Source organism: Pseudorca crassidens, chromosome 20, assembly GCF_039906515.1.
Source record: "Pseudorca crassidens isolate mPseCra1 chromosome 20, mPseCra1.hap1, whole genome shotgun sequence".
Taxonomy (NCBI): Eukaryota; Metazoa; Chordata; class Mammalia; order Artiodactyla; family Delphinidae; genus Pseudorca; species Pseudorca crassidens.
The window spans coordinates 11,268,878-11,282,147 of NC_090315.1; the positions used below are offsets into that span (position 1 = coordinate 11,268,878).

At 51.4% G+C, this 13,270-nt stretch overlaps 1 protein-coding gene across 6 annotated transcripts in view; it reads right to left on the reverse strand.

The window, feature by feature from the left end:
- Nucleotides 1-1,459: 1,459 nt before the first annotated feature.
- MARK4 (microtubule affinity regulating kinase 4) overlaps nt 1,460-13,270 on the reverse strand; it is a 29,620-nt gene continuing 17,809 nt past the window's right edge. For 3 of the 6 annotated variants that reach the window (XM_067718666.1, XM_067718667.1, XM_067718664.1), the window contains 5 exons: nt 10,379-10,596; nt 7,901-8,004; nt 5,437-5,715; nt 4,193-4,237; nt 1,460-2,777 (listed from right to left, as the gene is read on the reverse strand). In XM_067718666.1, coding sequence (XP_067574767.1) covers nt 2,441-2,777; nt 4,193-4,237; nt 5,437-5,715; nt 7,901-8,004; nt 10,379-10,596 — 983 coding nt within the window. In that variant the 3' untranslated portion in view covers nt 1,460-2,440. Of the gene's footprint in view, nt 2,778-4,192; nt 4,238-5,214; nt 5,295-5,436; nt 5,716-7,562; nt 7,607-7,900; nt 8,005-10,378; nt 10,597-13,270 lie in introns of those variants that run through there. The other 3 variants (XM_067718665.1, XR_010938965.1, XR_010938966.1) reach the window with 3 other exon arrangements.

The window sequence follows — 13,270 nt, forward strand, 5'->3', positions numbered from 1 at the left end:
GGTAGTTTCCCCCTTTGCACTCCTGCGGACTCTGGACTCCCCCATACCAGCCCCGCTCACTCTGGATCACTGAGGACACGGCTGTCTCCTCCAGTGGGCTGTGAGCTCCATGAGGGCAGGGCTGGGGCTGTTTTGGTCACCACTGTGTCCCCAGCATAGGGCTGGGCACAAAGGAAGCCCTCCGGGATTGAGGTTTCGTGACAGGGTCGGTTCCCCCTACACACACCTCATTTTTCTACCCTCACCTCATTTTTCTACCCTCTCAACTGTAGAACAGGGGTAGCAATGGAATGCGGAGAAGGAGTGGGTATGTTTGGGAGGGGCTGGCGGGAGACTTGACCTCACTGGGGAGGGGGGCAGGGCTCACAGGATGGTACCTGCCTCCCTCCTACCTACCACAAATGGTACCTGCCTCCCTCCCTCCCTCCCTCTCTCTCTCCGCCCAGAGTCCTATTCTGGCCTCACTCACGACAGGACTTTGGTTCTGCCCCAGACCCAGAATTTTTCAACACTGGCCACTCTTTAATCTTTACCACCCTTCATTTCTCATTTGACTTTCCTGTCAGCTCCATGAAGAATACAACAGTTGACCCTACTATGCTCTAAATGGGCAACTGAGGCAGTTTGACTAAGCCTCTTCCCCGCATGCAACCCTCCATGGCTCCCCAGTGCCCTCGGATGAAAGCCCAGCTCCCTTTGGCCCACAAGGCCCTAGGTGAGGCAGCCCCACCCTTCTGCACCGGACAGCCCTCTACTGCTTAAGTCTATCATGCTTCCACTTCCCTTCTCCTACTCCTACTCTTGACTTTCCTTTGGGGAGCCCCTTCTAAGTCCAGTTCTAGGCACAGGCCACTCCAGAGTCACAGCAGCTGGTCCAGGGACGATCACATGATCTAAGATCAGCAGACTTTCTGCTGCAGCAACTAAGCTGGAAGGTTGAGAGCTTGGAACTGCTGGGGTCATCACTGCCATCAGGGAGTGCCTGATGGATGAAACTACTAGAATGAATCTCACACTGAAAAAAGCAGAGGTGAGCTTGCCTGCTGCCTAGATCCAGATGTACCCGAAGTCAGGCACCCCTGGCCTATGAGATGAGCAAACAAATACCTTTTTGCTTAAGTGTAGACGGATTATGAGTCCTAATACAGCATTTCTCTTGCTCATTCTCCACCCACCCCCAACATAGCAGCCACCCTGAAATTACCCACAGTTCTTTGAGCTATACCATGCACTGCCACTTCCAGGCTTGTGTCCAGGGCACACGCAATACCTGGTCAACTCCTACTCATCCTTCAAAGCCCAACTCCGGCACCAGTTCCTCTGGAGTGCCTTCCCCCAACCCCCTCACTTTCTCTTCTGTGGCCCCCAAAGCAATGGTTTCTCTAGTGTCTATCAGAACACCCCTCCCGCCCCGACAGACAGGGGCTCCCTGGGTCTCGTGTCCACACTGGGCCTGGCATGGAGTAGGCACCGGTCAATGACTGTTTATTGAATAAATGTACTGCTGGAGTAAGAAGTGGCTTAGAGTCCAGTATACCATGTGGGTGGGTATGTGAATGGATGAACGGGGGTCCGGTATAGGAACTGGGGCCTCGTGGATGAGGCCGAGTCCTGTCCTGCCCTCTTCCACCATCATCCTTGACCCTCACACCCCCACTACTCCCATTCTGCAGACGAGAAAGCCCGAGGCTCAGAAAGGAGAGACCACTGACCCAGTCACACACCTCCTCTTCATCTCACTTGCAGGTGAGGGCAGGGAAGGAAGACCCCAGGGTCAGCGTGGGGGAGGGGGGACTTCCTAAGTTTATTGGGCAACAGGCTGCAGGTGAGGGGCTGACAGGAGGAGGGCGGGGCTGTAATAACTTAAAAACCGGAGGTGAGAGCGGCAGCTCCTCGGGAGGCCTCTGCAGAGGGGAGGGGGCGGGGTATTTACAAGGATTTGTACAAAGTGCCCCGCGCCAGCCTGGGGCAGGAAAGGGGGGTTCGAGCAGGAGGGGATGGGGGGGGAAGGAATCTGCCTCTCTGACCCCCACTCCCAACCCCACCCACCCCAGTTCTCCATCCAGTCTTTAGGCTCAGCAACTCTTCTTGCCCCTGCCCAAGGCCTAATTCTTGAGCTGTTGGGGGGAATGGAAGTTTCCTGTTTCCCTTTCTGCCCCCCCCTGCCCCCAAAGTTTCCTCAGGTACCCGCGGCAGGGTGAGGGGGGACAGGACGAGCTGGAGGCTCCAGGAAGGCGCCAGCTTCCCCTGTGAAGCCCCTTTGCTCTTCTCTCCTGCCCAGCGGCCCCAGAGAACAGCAGAGGGGACAATCTCTGCCCCCAGACCGATTTCAGGGAAACTGAAGTGATGACAAAGGGAGAATCCCCTCCTTGACCCCCTTTCTCTCCTGCCGAAGCGAAGTGGGAGAGGAAAAGAGGAGGGGACCCAGGGCCATGACGGCTCAGAGCTCGAGGTCATTGGAGATGCGGGTGACGAGGGTGCGGAAGGCCAGGGCAGTGCCCGCCACGCGGCGGAAGAGCACTCCTCGCAGGCCTGGCCGGGGCAGCTGGCAGACCTCCACTTCAAAGTGGGACAGGGGCTCGGGCCCGCCCGCACCCCCGTGCAGGCAGGCCAGCAGGAACGGCTGTGGCTGGCGGCAGCGGCAGCGGGCGGCCGCCGTGGCCTGGCGCAGAGCCGCCATCAGGGCCTCGGGCGGGCGCGAGCTGGTCAGCTTCACACTCCAGGGGAATCGGAGCAGCCGGGGGGCGGTTTCCGTTTGATCCCAAGGTAGATGGCAACTGAGGTGGGAAGATATTAGGGGTTAAAGATGGGGGAGAAGAGGAAGGTAACCCACTGTTCCCACTTTGGGACAGATCCCTAGGTATCTCCTCAAAACCTCTTTTACCCCAGTGACAGAGTATCAGCTGTACCTATAGCTATCAGCTGGAGACTACATTTCCCAGCCTCCCCTGCAGCCAGGTGTGGTCTTGTCTCCAAATTCCCGGATGTGCGTGGAAGCGATGGGTGCAACCCCACGTCACCCTTTTCAAAGGAAACTGCACGCCCTGGACTCTCCTGTCCCACCTCCTGTGAGGCTGCAGCACGAGCTAGCCTGGGCCGTGAGAATGACGGGGCTCTAGGGGTGGGGATGTAAGAGCCCTGGGAACACACTGAATGGCCTCAGGAACAGAGTGGCCCTGCCAGCCCGGCCTGGACACAGGGTTTGTGTGTGAGAGAAGGTTATTCCTGTTTGTATTTTGGGGTCTCTTTGCTATAGCAGCTCAGCTTGTCTCCTAACTGATATATCCTTCTTCTGGTAATAATCATTTTCCCTTGAAGGACCAACCTACCTTACTCTAGACTAGGGGTTCTCACCTGGGAGCAGTACTGTCCCCCAAGGGATATTAGGAAACTTCTGGGGGCTTTTTGACTGTTAAAATGTCTTGGGATGGGAGCAATGCCAGCATTTATTAGGTTGGGCAGGAGGTTCAGGAATGACACATATTCTGCAATGTGTGAGAAGGTCCTGCCTAACAAAGAAATGTCTTGCCTAAAATACAAAGAGTGTTCCCCTTGAGAGGCACTGCAGATCTAGTCTTTCTGGTTTAGGTGGGGCATGAACACAAGGGTGAACACATGACTCACTTCCGGTCAATGAGAGCATGCAACCCCCGTGGTCACTGTGATTGGTTCAAAGATGAGCATACCACTAAGTATGACCAATCAGAATACTCCACCCTTCTGGTCCCAGGCATGGGTTTAGGGATGGACATGTGACCCATTTCCAGCCAATGAGATTTGGTCCTGGGACTGCTGGAACTGCCGGGGAGGCTCTTTATTTCCACTAGGGTTTCTACAATGGCCCAGAGCTGTTGGCAACCCTTGTGCCTCATTGGATGAGAGGGGAAAGGAGGTGTGGTGTCAACAGGGGGCGGAGTGGGTTAGAGATGGGAGAGGCTGAAGTTAAAGATGGTCAAGGGATAATGCTCAGGGATGGAGGTGGAAATGAGAGGAAATCAAGGGGGCAGGGTGGGTAACAGGAGCCAGCAGAGAAGGGAGGGTCATAGGGACATTTCAGGAAGTTGGCCTTGGAGGATGAGGATGAGGCTTGGGCCCCATCTAAGGGTCTGGTGAGGTACTTACACCAGTGGGGTCTGAGACAGGCAAAACGGGAGGGGCTGGTGTGGCACTCAGGGGAGGCACATGCACTCACCTTGTGACCTCAGGTCCCCCGATTCTCTCAGGTTCGTCTGTGACCCTAGGGGAGGGGAGGGGGGAAGAGTGTCTAATCTGGACATAGGGGCCTCTCCCTCAACCCACTGGTTCCAGGACTCTGGGCAGCCCCTGCCTCAGCCCTGGTCCCCCCCTGCTGTATGGAGCTGGGCTGGAGAGGGCTGGGAGTCAGGATTTGATCTCCCTCTCCATGCCCAGAAGGGGAGCCCCGTCTGAAATGGTTAGTGCAGGTTGAAGGAAAGATACTGAAGGATTTGGAAGACAAAAGAGGGCGGGGGTGGGCAGAGACACATACCTACATACAGAAGGACACACACACACACACACACACACACACACACACACACACACCCCTCCTTCAGGCTGTACTCAAATGAAGCCTCCTTAGTGAGGCCTGCCCCATGTATAGCCGCGCCCTCCCTTCCCCACAGCCCTGGCGCCCCTTCCTTGCTTCCTGTTTCTCCTTAGTGCTTGCCACCACCTGACAGTACATATATTTTACTAAGTTATTGTTTACTGTCTGGGTCCCCTAGTAGAATGTCCTGGGCAGGGATTTTATCCCTTTTGTTCACTTTACTCTGGGCCCACGATGGTGCCAGGCACACAGGAGACACTCAAAGAATAGTAATAGTGAATATTTATAAAGCATTTTCCGAGGCAGGATTTTAAGCTCGGTCCGTGCATCAGCGCGCTTAGCGATATAGCTCACCGCACGACAACCCTAGGAGGAAGGTACGGTTATGACTATCCCCACTTCAGGGAAGGGGAAAGTAAGGCCCAGAGAAGTTAGGTCATTTGCTCAAGGGCACTCAGAGGAGTTCGGGTCTGAACCCCAAGAGCCTGGCTCCAGAGGCCAGACTATTGTTTATTAACTGAGTGAGGAAATGAACCACCAGAGCCCCTACCCGACTCACAGCGCCCCCTCCCGCCAGGCCCGCACACAGGTCAGACATGCAGATAGAGAGGCAGAGCCAGTGAAAGCAGAGGGGGGAGGGGACTTACTGATCTTGGATCCCTGGGGCAGAGAGGCGCCCGAAACACAGCGGTTAGAGTTCTGCCGTTTAGAGGGATCGAGGGTAACCCTGCAGCGTGAGGAGGGAGGCGAAGGGTGACGGAGGAAGAGGAGGAGACGTGGGGATACAGAGGCAGAGTAGAGCAGAAGACAGGTTAGGCCCCGTCAGCCCCCCATCCCGCTCCCCAGACCCCACATCCCGTGGGGCTCACCTTCGGGTCAGTTTGGAGGTCAGCTTGGTGAAGAGGTTGGTGGTGGGGCGGGGCCGCCCAGTGGGCAGGGGTGCGGCCTCATGGGCCAGTGTGGGAGAGGCGGGGGGCCCATTCTGCACGCCCCCACCTGCCCCGCCCCCTGCCCGCCTGTCCCGGACCTGGCCACCGTGGAACGTGCTGCGGACGGTGGAGCCGCGTGCCAGGCGGCTCCGCTCCCCTGATGGGGGAGCCAGGCTGTGACTGGAGGGGGAGGCGGGGGGCACCCGTGGGGTCCCCGAGCTGTGGGCAGAGAGGTACAAGTCAGGGTGGGGCCTTGAGGCAGGCCAAGTCCCCAGCCGCCTGCTTCTCCACTCGTCATTCCTGAGATCAGAAACCTCTAGCAACCTGGAGCTCAGAGACAGGGCTGCTGCGTACATTGTGCAGGCTGTGCGCTGTGCAACCCTAGTATTGTCTTACCACCTCGTCTCAACTCCTAAGTCATCCCTCCTTCAAACTATCCTTTCTTTAAACCCTGCCCCCTCCCATCTGTCCCCTATCCCAATTCTCCTCTCTCCAAACTCGGCAATTGAATAGAGTCAGATACATGTTTGGATGAATCCCTTGCCATTTGCCATCCAAACCTCAGGAACCAAACCAACTGTGCAAACACTTTGCTATTATTCAATCGCGGGAAAGGAATAGATGTGAACCTCAAGGGGACCTACATTCATTATGAAAACGTTTCAACAGGTGAAAAGAAAGAGGAAGGCACCCTCTCCCTAACTCTCTCAAGATGCTGTGTGGGCAGAGGTGGATCCACTAACCCAGGGCCCTCCTCTAGGCCCGCTGAGGCTCCCAGTCCTGACAGCAGGAGCCAGACCTCCAGTTTCTACCCTAGGGAGCCGGGACGAGCCTGGATCTCAAAGAGGGAGCCCTGATTGGCAGATACCACTACCTCTCTCCCAGAATCCATACACCTTGTTTTACTCTTAGTGACCAAACCCCTTAGAGTATGAACATTGCACATGGCTGCCCAGCCAGATACTACATTTCCCAGCCTCCCTTGCAGCTCGGGGTGGTCATGTGACCATGCTCTGGCCAACAGAATATAAACAGAAGTGCTTTGTACCATTTCTGGGTCATGCCTCTAAAAAGAAAGCAGTTTGCACTCCACTTTCTTTCCACCCTACTTGCTGGTTGCGAAACAGTGGTAACTGGTGCAGTGGCCTCAGGTCCAGAGCTGCAGCCTCATGTTGAAATTGGTCCTGAATCCTTGGAGGACACCCCCTCCTACCTCTGGATGGTTGCATCACAGAGGACTAAACCTCCGTCTCATCCACTGCACTCTGGGGTCTTTTCATTCCTGAATCTATAATCTAACTATACACTATCTCTCGGCCAGAACTGGGAGGCCATATGTTATAGTGATTCCAAGTACAGATTCTGGAGTCAGTCTGGAATCTTTGCTCCTTGACTTACCAGCTGTGTGGCCTTGGACAAGTTACTTAAGCTATCTATGCCTCATTTCCTCACCTGTAAAATGGAGATACCAGGATCGACCTCATAGAATTGTTAGGGGCATTCAACTAGCTAATGTACAGAGGCCTGGCACATGGTTACTGCTTGAAACATGTTGGCTGTTCTTATTTTTATTTAACAACCACAAAAAAGCTCGTACTCATCAAATGCCTTCTGTGTCTCAGACCCTGTGCCAGGTACAAGGACACACCTGATCTCCACTGGCTCCCTCTAATAGGGTCTGGAGGCAGAGAACATCAGCCCCATCTTACACAGGAGGAAATGGAGGCTCAGACACCTGCCGAAGAGCTAAGAGGCAAGATTCAAACTCAGAGCTGAGGAGCCACAGAATCACTGCCCTCAACCACTCCATTACCTTGCCCCTCCAAAGAGTAACACCTGCATCTGTTTATCAGGTGCTTCCCAGAGGGCACCTCGGCGTCATGCCTGCCAGTCCTGGTGGGCGGCAGTGTCACTATCCTGAAGCCTGCCCCACTCCCAGACTTGAACTGTGATGTGAACCAATTCATTCCCTTTTTATGCTCCAGCCAGTCTGTGCTGGTTTCCCTCACATGCCAGCTGAAAGAGACCGAACAGACTCAGGCAAAGAAGTTTGAAACCCAGCCAACCAGAGGATGTTGAAGCTGTGACAATCTGGGGCTTCTCTCCAGCTCTAAAAATGGATCATTCAAAAAAAAAAAAAAAGAATCAACTCAGGTTCCCAAGGCTCGTAGGCAGAGAATGGGGCAGACTGCTTTCCTGGTGCTGATGACTAATTAATTAAGGGTGGAGGATTTTCAGGGGAGTCTGGGAGAGGGAGGACGTGGGTAGATTCTGCCAAGGGAAGGGCAGACACAGACTCCCCAGTCCCCATGGCGCCCCTCCCCGCATCTATCATCTGAGATCAAGGGGGCCCTGCTCACCTACACCCCACTGCCCCCTCCCTGTTGCTGCCCTCCCTCCATACCTGTTTTCTTTGCCATTTGGCAACAGGGATGGGCGCTCAGCCCCCGGGCGTTCTGTGCAAACGTAGGTGTTTCTGCGGGTCATCATGCTGGGGGGGAGGTTGTTCTGCAGGAGACAAGGCCGGGAGGAGAGTGAGGGAGCAAAGGGACACCCCTTAATCCCCCTTTACCCTCTATGGCCTCCCTCATTAGGAACGAGGCAGGGAGGACTTCCCTGGCAGTCCAGTGGTTAAGACTCCGTGCTCCCAATGCAGGGGGCCGGGTTCGATCCCTGGTCGGGGAACTAAGATTGCGCATGCTGCAAGGCGCAGCCCAAAAATAATAATAATAAAGAAATAAATAAAAATAAAAGGAATGAGGCAGGGGCCTGTGTGTGAACTGAAAGCGAGTAGGTGGTTTATTGTACTTTGGCTAAAGACATGAAGGGTTAGTGGGCCATCCCAGCCATGTAGGCTGAGAGTCATAGAAGGCCTTGGAGCTGGGAGGAGAGAAGGTCAGGGAAGGTTCCCAGGGGGCAGCCTCGCCCCCCTCTCCTCTCCCAGCTCTCCCCCACCTCTAGCCACGTTAAACTTTGAAAAACATACTTATTCATGCCGTGCTGTCTCTCCTCATAAAGGCCTTTGCACGTGCTGTCTTATCTGCTTGGTTATTCCTCCTGTCTTTCCCTCTGACTCACTCTTAGGTATCTTGTCAGTTCATCATATATCCGTGCCCTGGCCCCAGGCTGAGTCAGCTGCACTCCCTGCTACAGCCTTGATCACTCTGATTGACCACATCTGTGGTCCCCAGCCCCTACTGCACCGAGCTCTCCGAGGACAGGAATGGCATATCAGGATTCTGTTGCCTCACAAAATGTGTTGGAAAGCGATCCCTCTTTCTCCCCTCTGGAAGTCTGCCTAAGTTGGGTATTATTCCTTCTTTCAGTGTGTGGAAGACTTCCACCAGCTTAAAGCCATCTGGGTCTGGAGTTTTCTTTATGGGAAGATGTTGAGACTGTTCAGGTTTTCTATTTCTTCTCGTGTCAGTTTTGGTTAACTGTGTTTTTAAAGACATTTGTCCGTTTTGTCTAAGTTGTCAAATTTATTGGCATAGAGTAGTTCCTAATGCCATCTTACTACCTTTTTATGTTAGAACAAAGTTCCCTTTTTCACTTCTGATAGTGGTAATTTTGTGTTTGCTGTATTTTTTCTTTTAGTTTTTTTAATTGAAGTATAGTTGATTTACAATGTCACGTACTGTCTTTTTTATTAATTAGTCTTGCTAGGGGTCCATTGATTTTATTAATCGTTTCAAAGAATCAGACTTTGGCTTGTTGATTTTCTCTAGGGTACATCTGTTTTCTCCTTTATTGATTTCTTTTCTTCTCTTTATTATTTTCTTCCTTCTACTGCTTTTCTGGGTGCGCAGGGTCGGGGGGTAATTTGCTGTTCCTCTTCTACTTTCTTAAAGTGTGGGTTTATTTCAACAATTACAACAGTTCTCATTCACTGAGTGCTTACTGAGCCAGACACTGTGTGAAGACTGTACAAGATCCTCCCAACAACCCACGTTTTTGATGAGCTCATTTTCACAGGGTGGAGCAGTGAAGCTCAGAGAGGGGAAGTTACTTGCTCAAGGTCACACAGCTCATCAATGTAATTCAAACTCTGGTCTATGTAGCTTCAGCGTCCTGACCACCTTCCTGTAACTTGTCTCCATCCTTGTCTCTGATGAGGAGGATATTTTGGTTCCCTTAGCTTGTATTATGTTATACTAAGGAGCTGTAGAAGCAACAAAGCTGAACGCTACATTCCCCAGAAACTCCTCTGCAGCCCAGGTTCTGGATATGAATGGGTTCTGCCAATCTTTGCACTCATGATCTGCAAGGTGGAAAAGGGGTGGCAGCCACTTTCTTGCCCCCTTTGACTTGGGCTCACACAGGCAAATCCGTGAGATGAGGGTCTTTGCTTCAGCAGGGCACCAGTGCCGGTTCTCCAGACTTCTGGGCAGCAGAGGCTCTTCTTCTGGAGAATGAAGTTTCTGAGTCTTGCATTGCAGCCATGACTGTATGTTCTTGAATTCAACAGAGCTAGAGGTGGCCTCAGAGGCGGCAGCTCCCTTGGTGGGTCAATTCTGCTGTGGCAATATGTCATTCTTGTAGGTCTTGTCTATTGCCTGCCCCTCCAGCCCTTCCTACAATTGTGTAAGCACCACACCTAATTCCCCGTATTAATTCCTTCCCGTCGAAAGCACAGAGTACTTCTTTCTGACACTGAATCCTAATTTATACACTAGAATCAAGTACAAGCTTAGGCAGAGAGAGCACTCAATAAATGTCTGTTGAGTGAACGACTGAATGGATAAAACAAAGAGTCCCATGTGGTGGTCTGGGGAACAGGATGGGAAACGGCAGAGTCTGAAAAATGTGACCCAGGTGGCATCGATAGGCTGGGCCACAGGTGGTGGCACCCCTGGTCCCATCCCCCAGCCCCTCCACTCACAGGGGTGCTCGTACTGTCCTTCCGCCGCTCTGGGATCTCTGCCTTGTTGGGGTTGTGGGCGCTGCTGACCATGGGGCTGGAGGGGGGCAGCCCTCGGCTCCCGCTCCCCGCGGCACTGCAGCTCGCCTTCCGGCCTGGCAGGCGCTCCTCCTTCAGCTCTGCCTCCCCTGTGCTGGTTGGGCTGCGCTTGGGGTGCAGGGGTGCAGGGGATGGGCCACCTGGTAGAGGGAGGGGACAGTTTAGGGTTGGCGTCACCTGGAAAAGCCAAAACATACTCTAGATGATCCTTAGAACCTTAGAATTCCTCACATAGGCTACAACCTTTGCATGGGCCATTCTGATAATATCTAAGTGACAACATATATACTGACCCAGAAGCTCCACATAAATGACATGACACACATACAGGTTATTCACTGCATCCTTCTTTTTTTTTTTTTTTTTTTTCAGGCCAAAAGATTGGGAACAGGCTAAATGCCCCTTAATATGGGGATAACTAAGTAAGTCAAGATATTGTCACACAATGGAATACTATGCAACTATAAAAAATGTTCCAATACAGAAAGATCTTCAAGATAGATTGTGAGGTAGAAAAGGCAAGGCAAGGTATGAGGTCTACAGTGGGCTATCATGTGTATAAAAAGGGGGAAAAGGGCTTCCCTGGTGGCGCAGTGGTTGAGAGTCCGCCTGCCGATGCAGGGGACGTGGGTTCGTGCCCTGGTCTGGGAAGTTTCCACATGCTGCGGAGTGGCTGGGCCCGTGAGCCATGGCCGCTGAGCCTGCACATCCGGAGCCTGTGCTCCACAATGGGAGAGGCCACAACAGTGAGAGGCCTGTGTACCGCAAAAAAAAAAAAAAAAAAAAAAGGGGGAGAAGTGTTTAACTATACCTATTTATCTATACTTGTTTATAAATGAATGTTGCCCAAAGGCTATCATTTCTATTAAAAGGGGGGAATATATCTTTATAGTATATTAATATTGTATTTATCCATCTTTATGCATTTAAAAATTTTTCTCTTTCTCCTTGTTTTCACATCTTTCTCTTTATATATTTATATATGAATGAAACTTCTCTGAAAGAATTGATATAAAACCGGTAACGGTGGCTGCCTCCAAGGAAGACTGGGGGCTGCGAGATACGTGTAGGACAAAGACTTTTTTACCATCTACCCTTCCTGCGCTATCAAGTTTTGAAGGATGTGAGTGTAACAGTTTCAAAAACAAACCAAAACAAATTTTGTCCTTTAGAACATCTTGGGAATTTAGTTTTAGAACCCGGGGGTTAAACTTGTTCTAGAACTTCAGAGAGTCAGAACTTCTGCATGTTAAATCCTCAGGAAACTTAATGCGCAAAAGTCCCAGAACCATAACAAGCTCTACAACGATGGACACAGGACACTCATAAACCATCTTTTATCCTGAGAACCCCAGAACCCAGAAGGTCTCCATGTGGGTTATTTTTAAAGGTTACCATGTTCTAACCGTAGGATGCTGGAGTCACAAGCTTCTTAGGGACTCTCTGGGCCAATCTCGCTATTTTATAGGTGGGGAAAAGGAGATCCAGGGGAGGGGAACGGCTTGACCATCCAGAACAAAGCAGGTTCTGCTCAGGACTGATGCTAAGCTTCCCTGACTCCCCTCTCCCTGTACTAGTGCCCGTCCCAGAGTAAAGAATTTCACCCCTAGAGAGAAGTAGGGCTGCAAAAATAACGGAAAGTTGGAAATCACCTTGGCAGTTCCTGAACTGTTAAACGTAGAGTTACCATATGACTCAGCAATTCCACTCCTAGGTACTTGCCCAAGAGAAATGAAAACATACATCTACACAAAAACTTGTACATGAATGTACACAGTAATGCTATTCACAATAACCAGAGGTGGAAACAACCCAAATGACCCTCAGTTGATGAATGGATAAACAAAATATGGTATATCCATGCAATGGAATATTATTCGGCCATAAAAAGAAATGAAGCACTGATACTGCTATGATACAGATGAACCTTGAAAACATGATGCTAAGTGAAAGAATCCAGTCACAAAAGGTCACATACTGTATGATTCCATTTATATGAAATGTCCAGACTAGGAAAATCTACAGAGATAGTAAATAGATTAGTGGTTGTCAGGGGCTGAAGGTTGGGCTGGATGGGAGATTTGAAATAGATGAATAAGGGTTATGGAGTTTCTTTATGGGGTACTGACAATGTTCTAAAGTTGACTGTGGTGAAGGATACACAAATCTGTGACTATACTAACGCCACTGAACTGCACACTTTCAATGTATGTGAACTATATCTCAATAAAGCTGTTGAAAAATAGTGGGGATGATTAACATTTGATGAGGGTATAGGCAAGAGACCTCTTGGAAGTTCCCACGTCTCATTTGTGGTGGTAGTGGTGGTGGGTCTATTGTCTGCAGGGGATGAGATATATGTTAGTTGCAGAATGTGGGATACAATCAGGTGTCTGCCCACTCCCTTCCCACTAGTATGTAAGGAGGAGAGGCCAGAGGGCAGGCTCTCAGCAGCCATTTTGTACAATGTGTCATCCTGTGTCCTAGTCAAGTGGATTAATCCCAACTGGACCCTGATATCAAGTGGACCAAAGAGATTCCAGCTATTATTTGAGCTGGCCTCTAAAACCGAGTTGTAAGGAGTTAAGAGACTGGGAAAAAGATAAGGCAGGATATGTAAGAAAGAAAGGAAAAAACAGACGAGCAGAGAAGAAGCAAGACACAGAGTGTCTGCTCTGGGTCTGGCTGCTTTTCCAGTTTCTAACCCCTTACTGAGCCTGACTGCCTCCAAATTTCACGCAGTGTCCCTGCCCCTTTATAAGGCACTCCTCCCTTCGCTGCAGGTGGCGCGAGCAGGTTTCTGCCGCTTGCCAG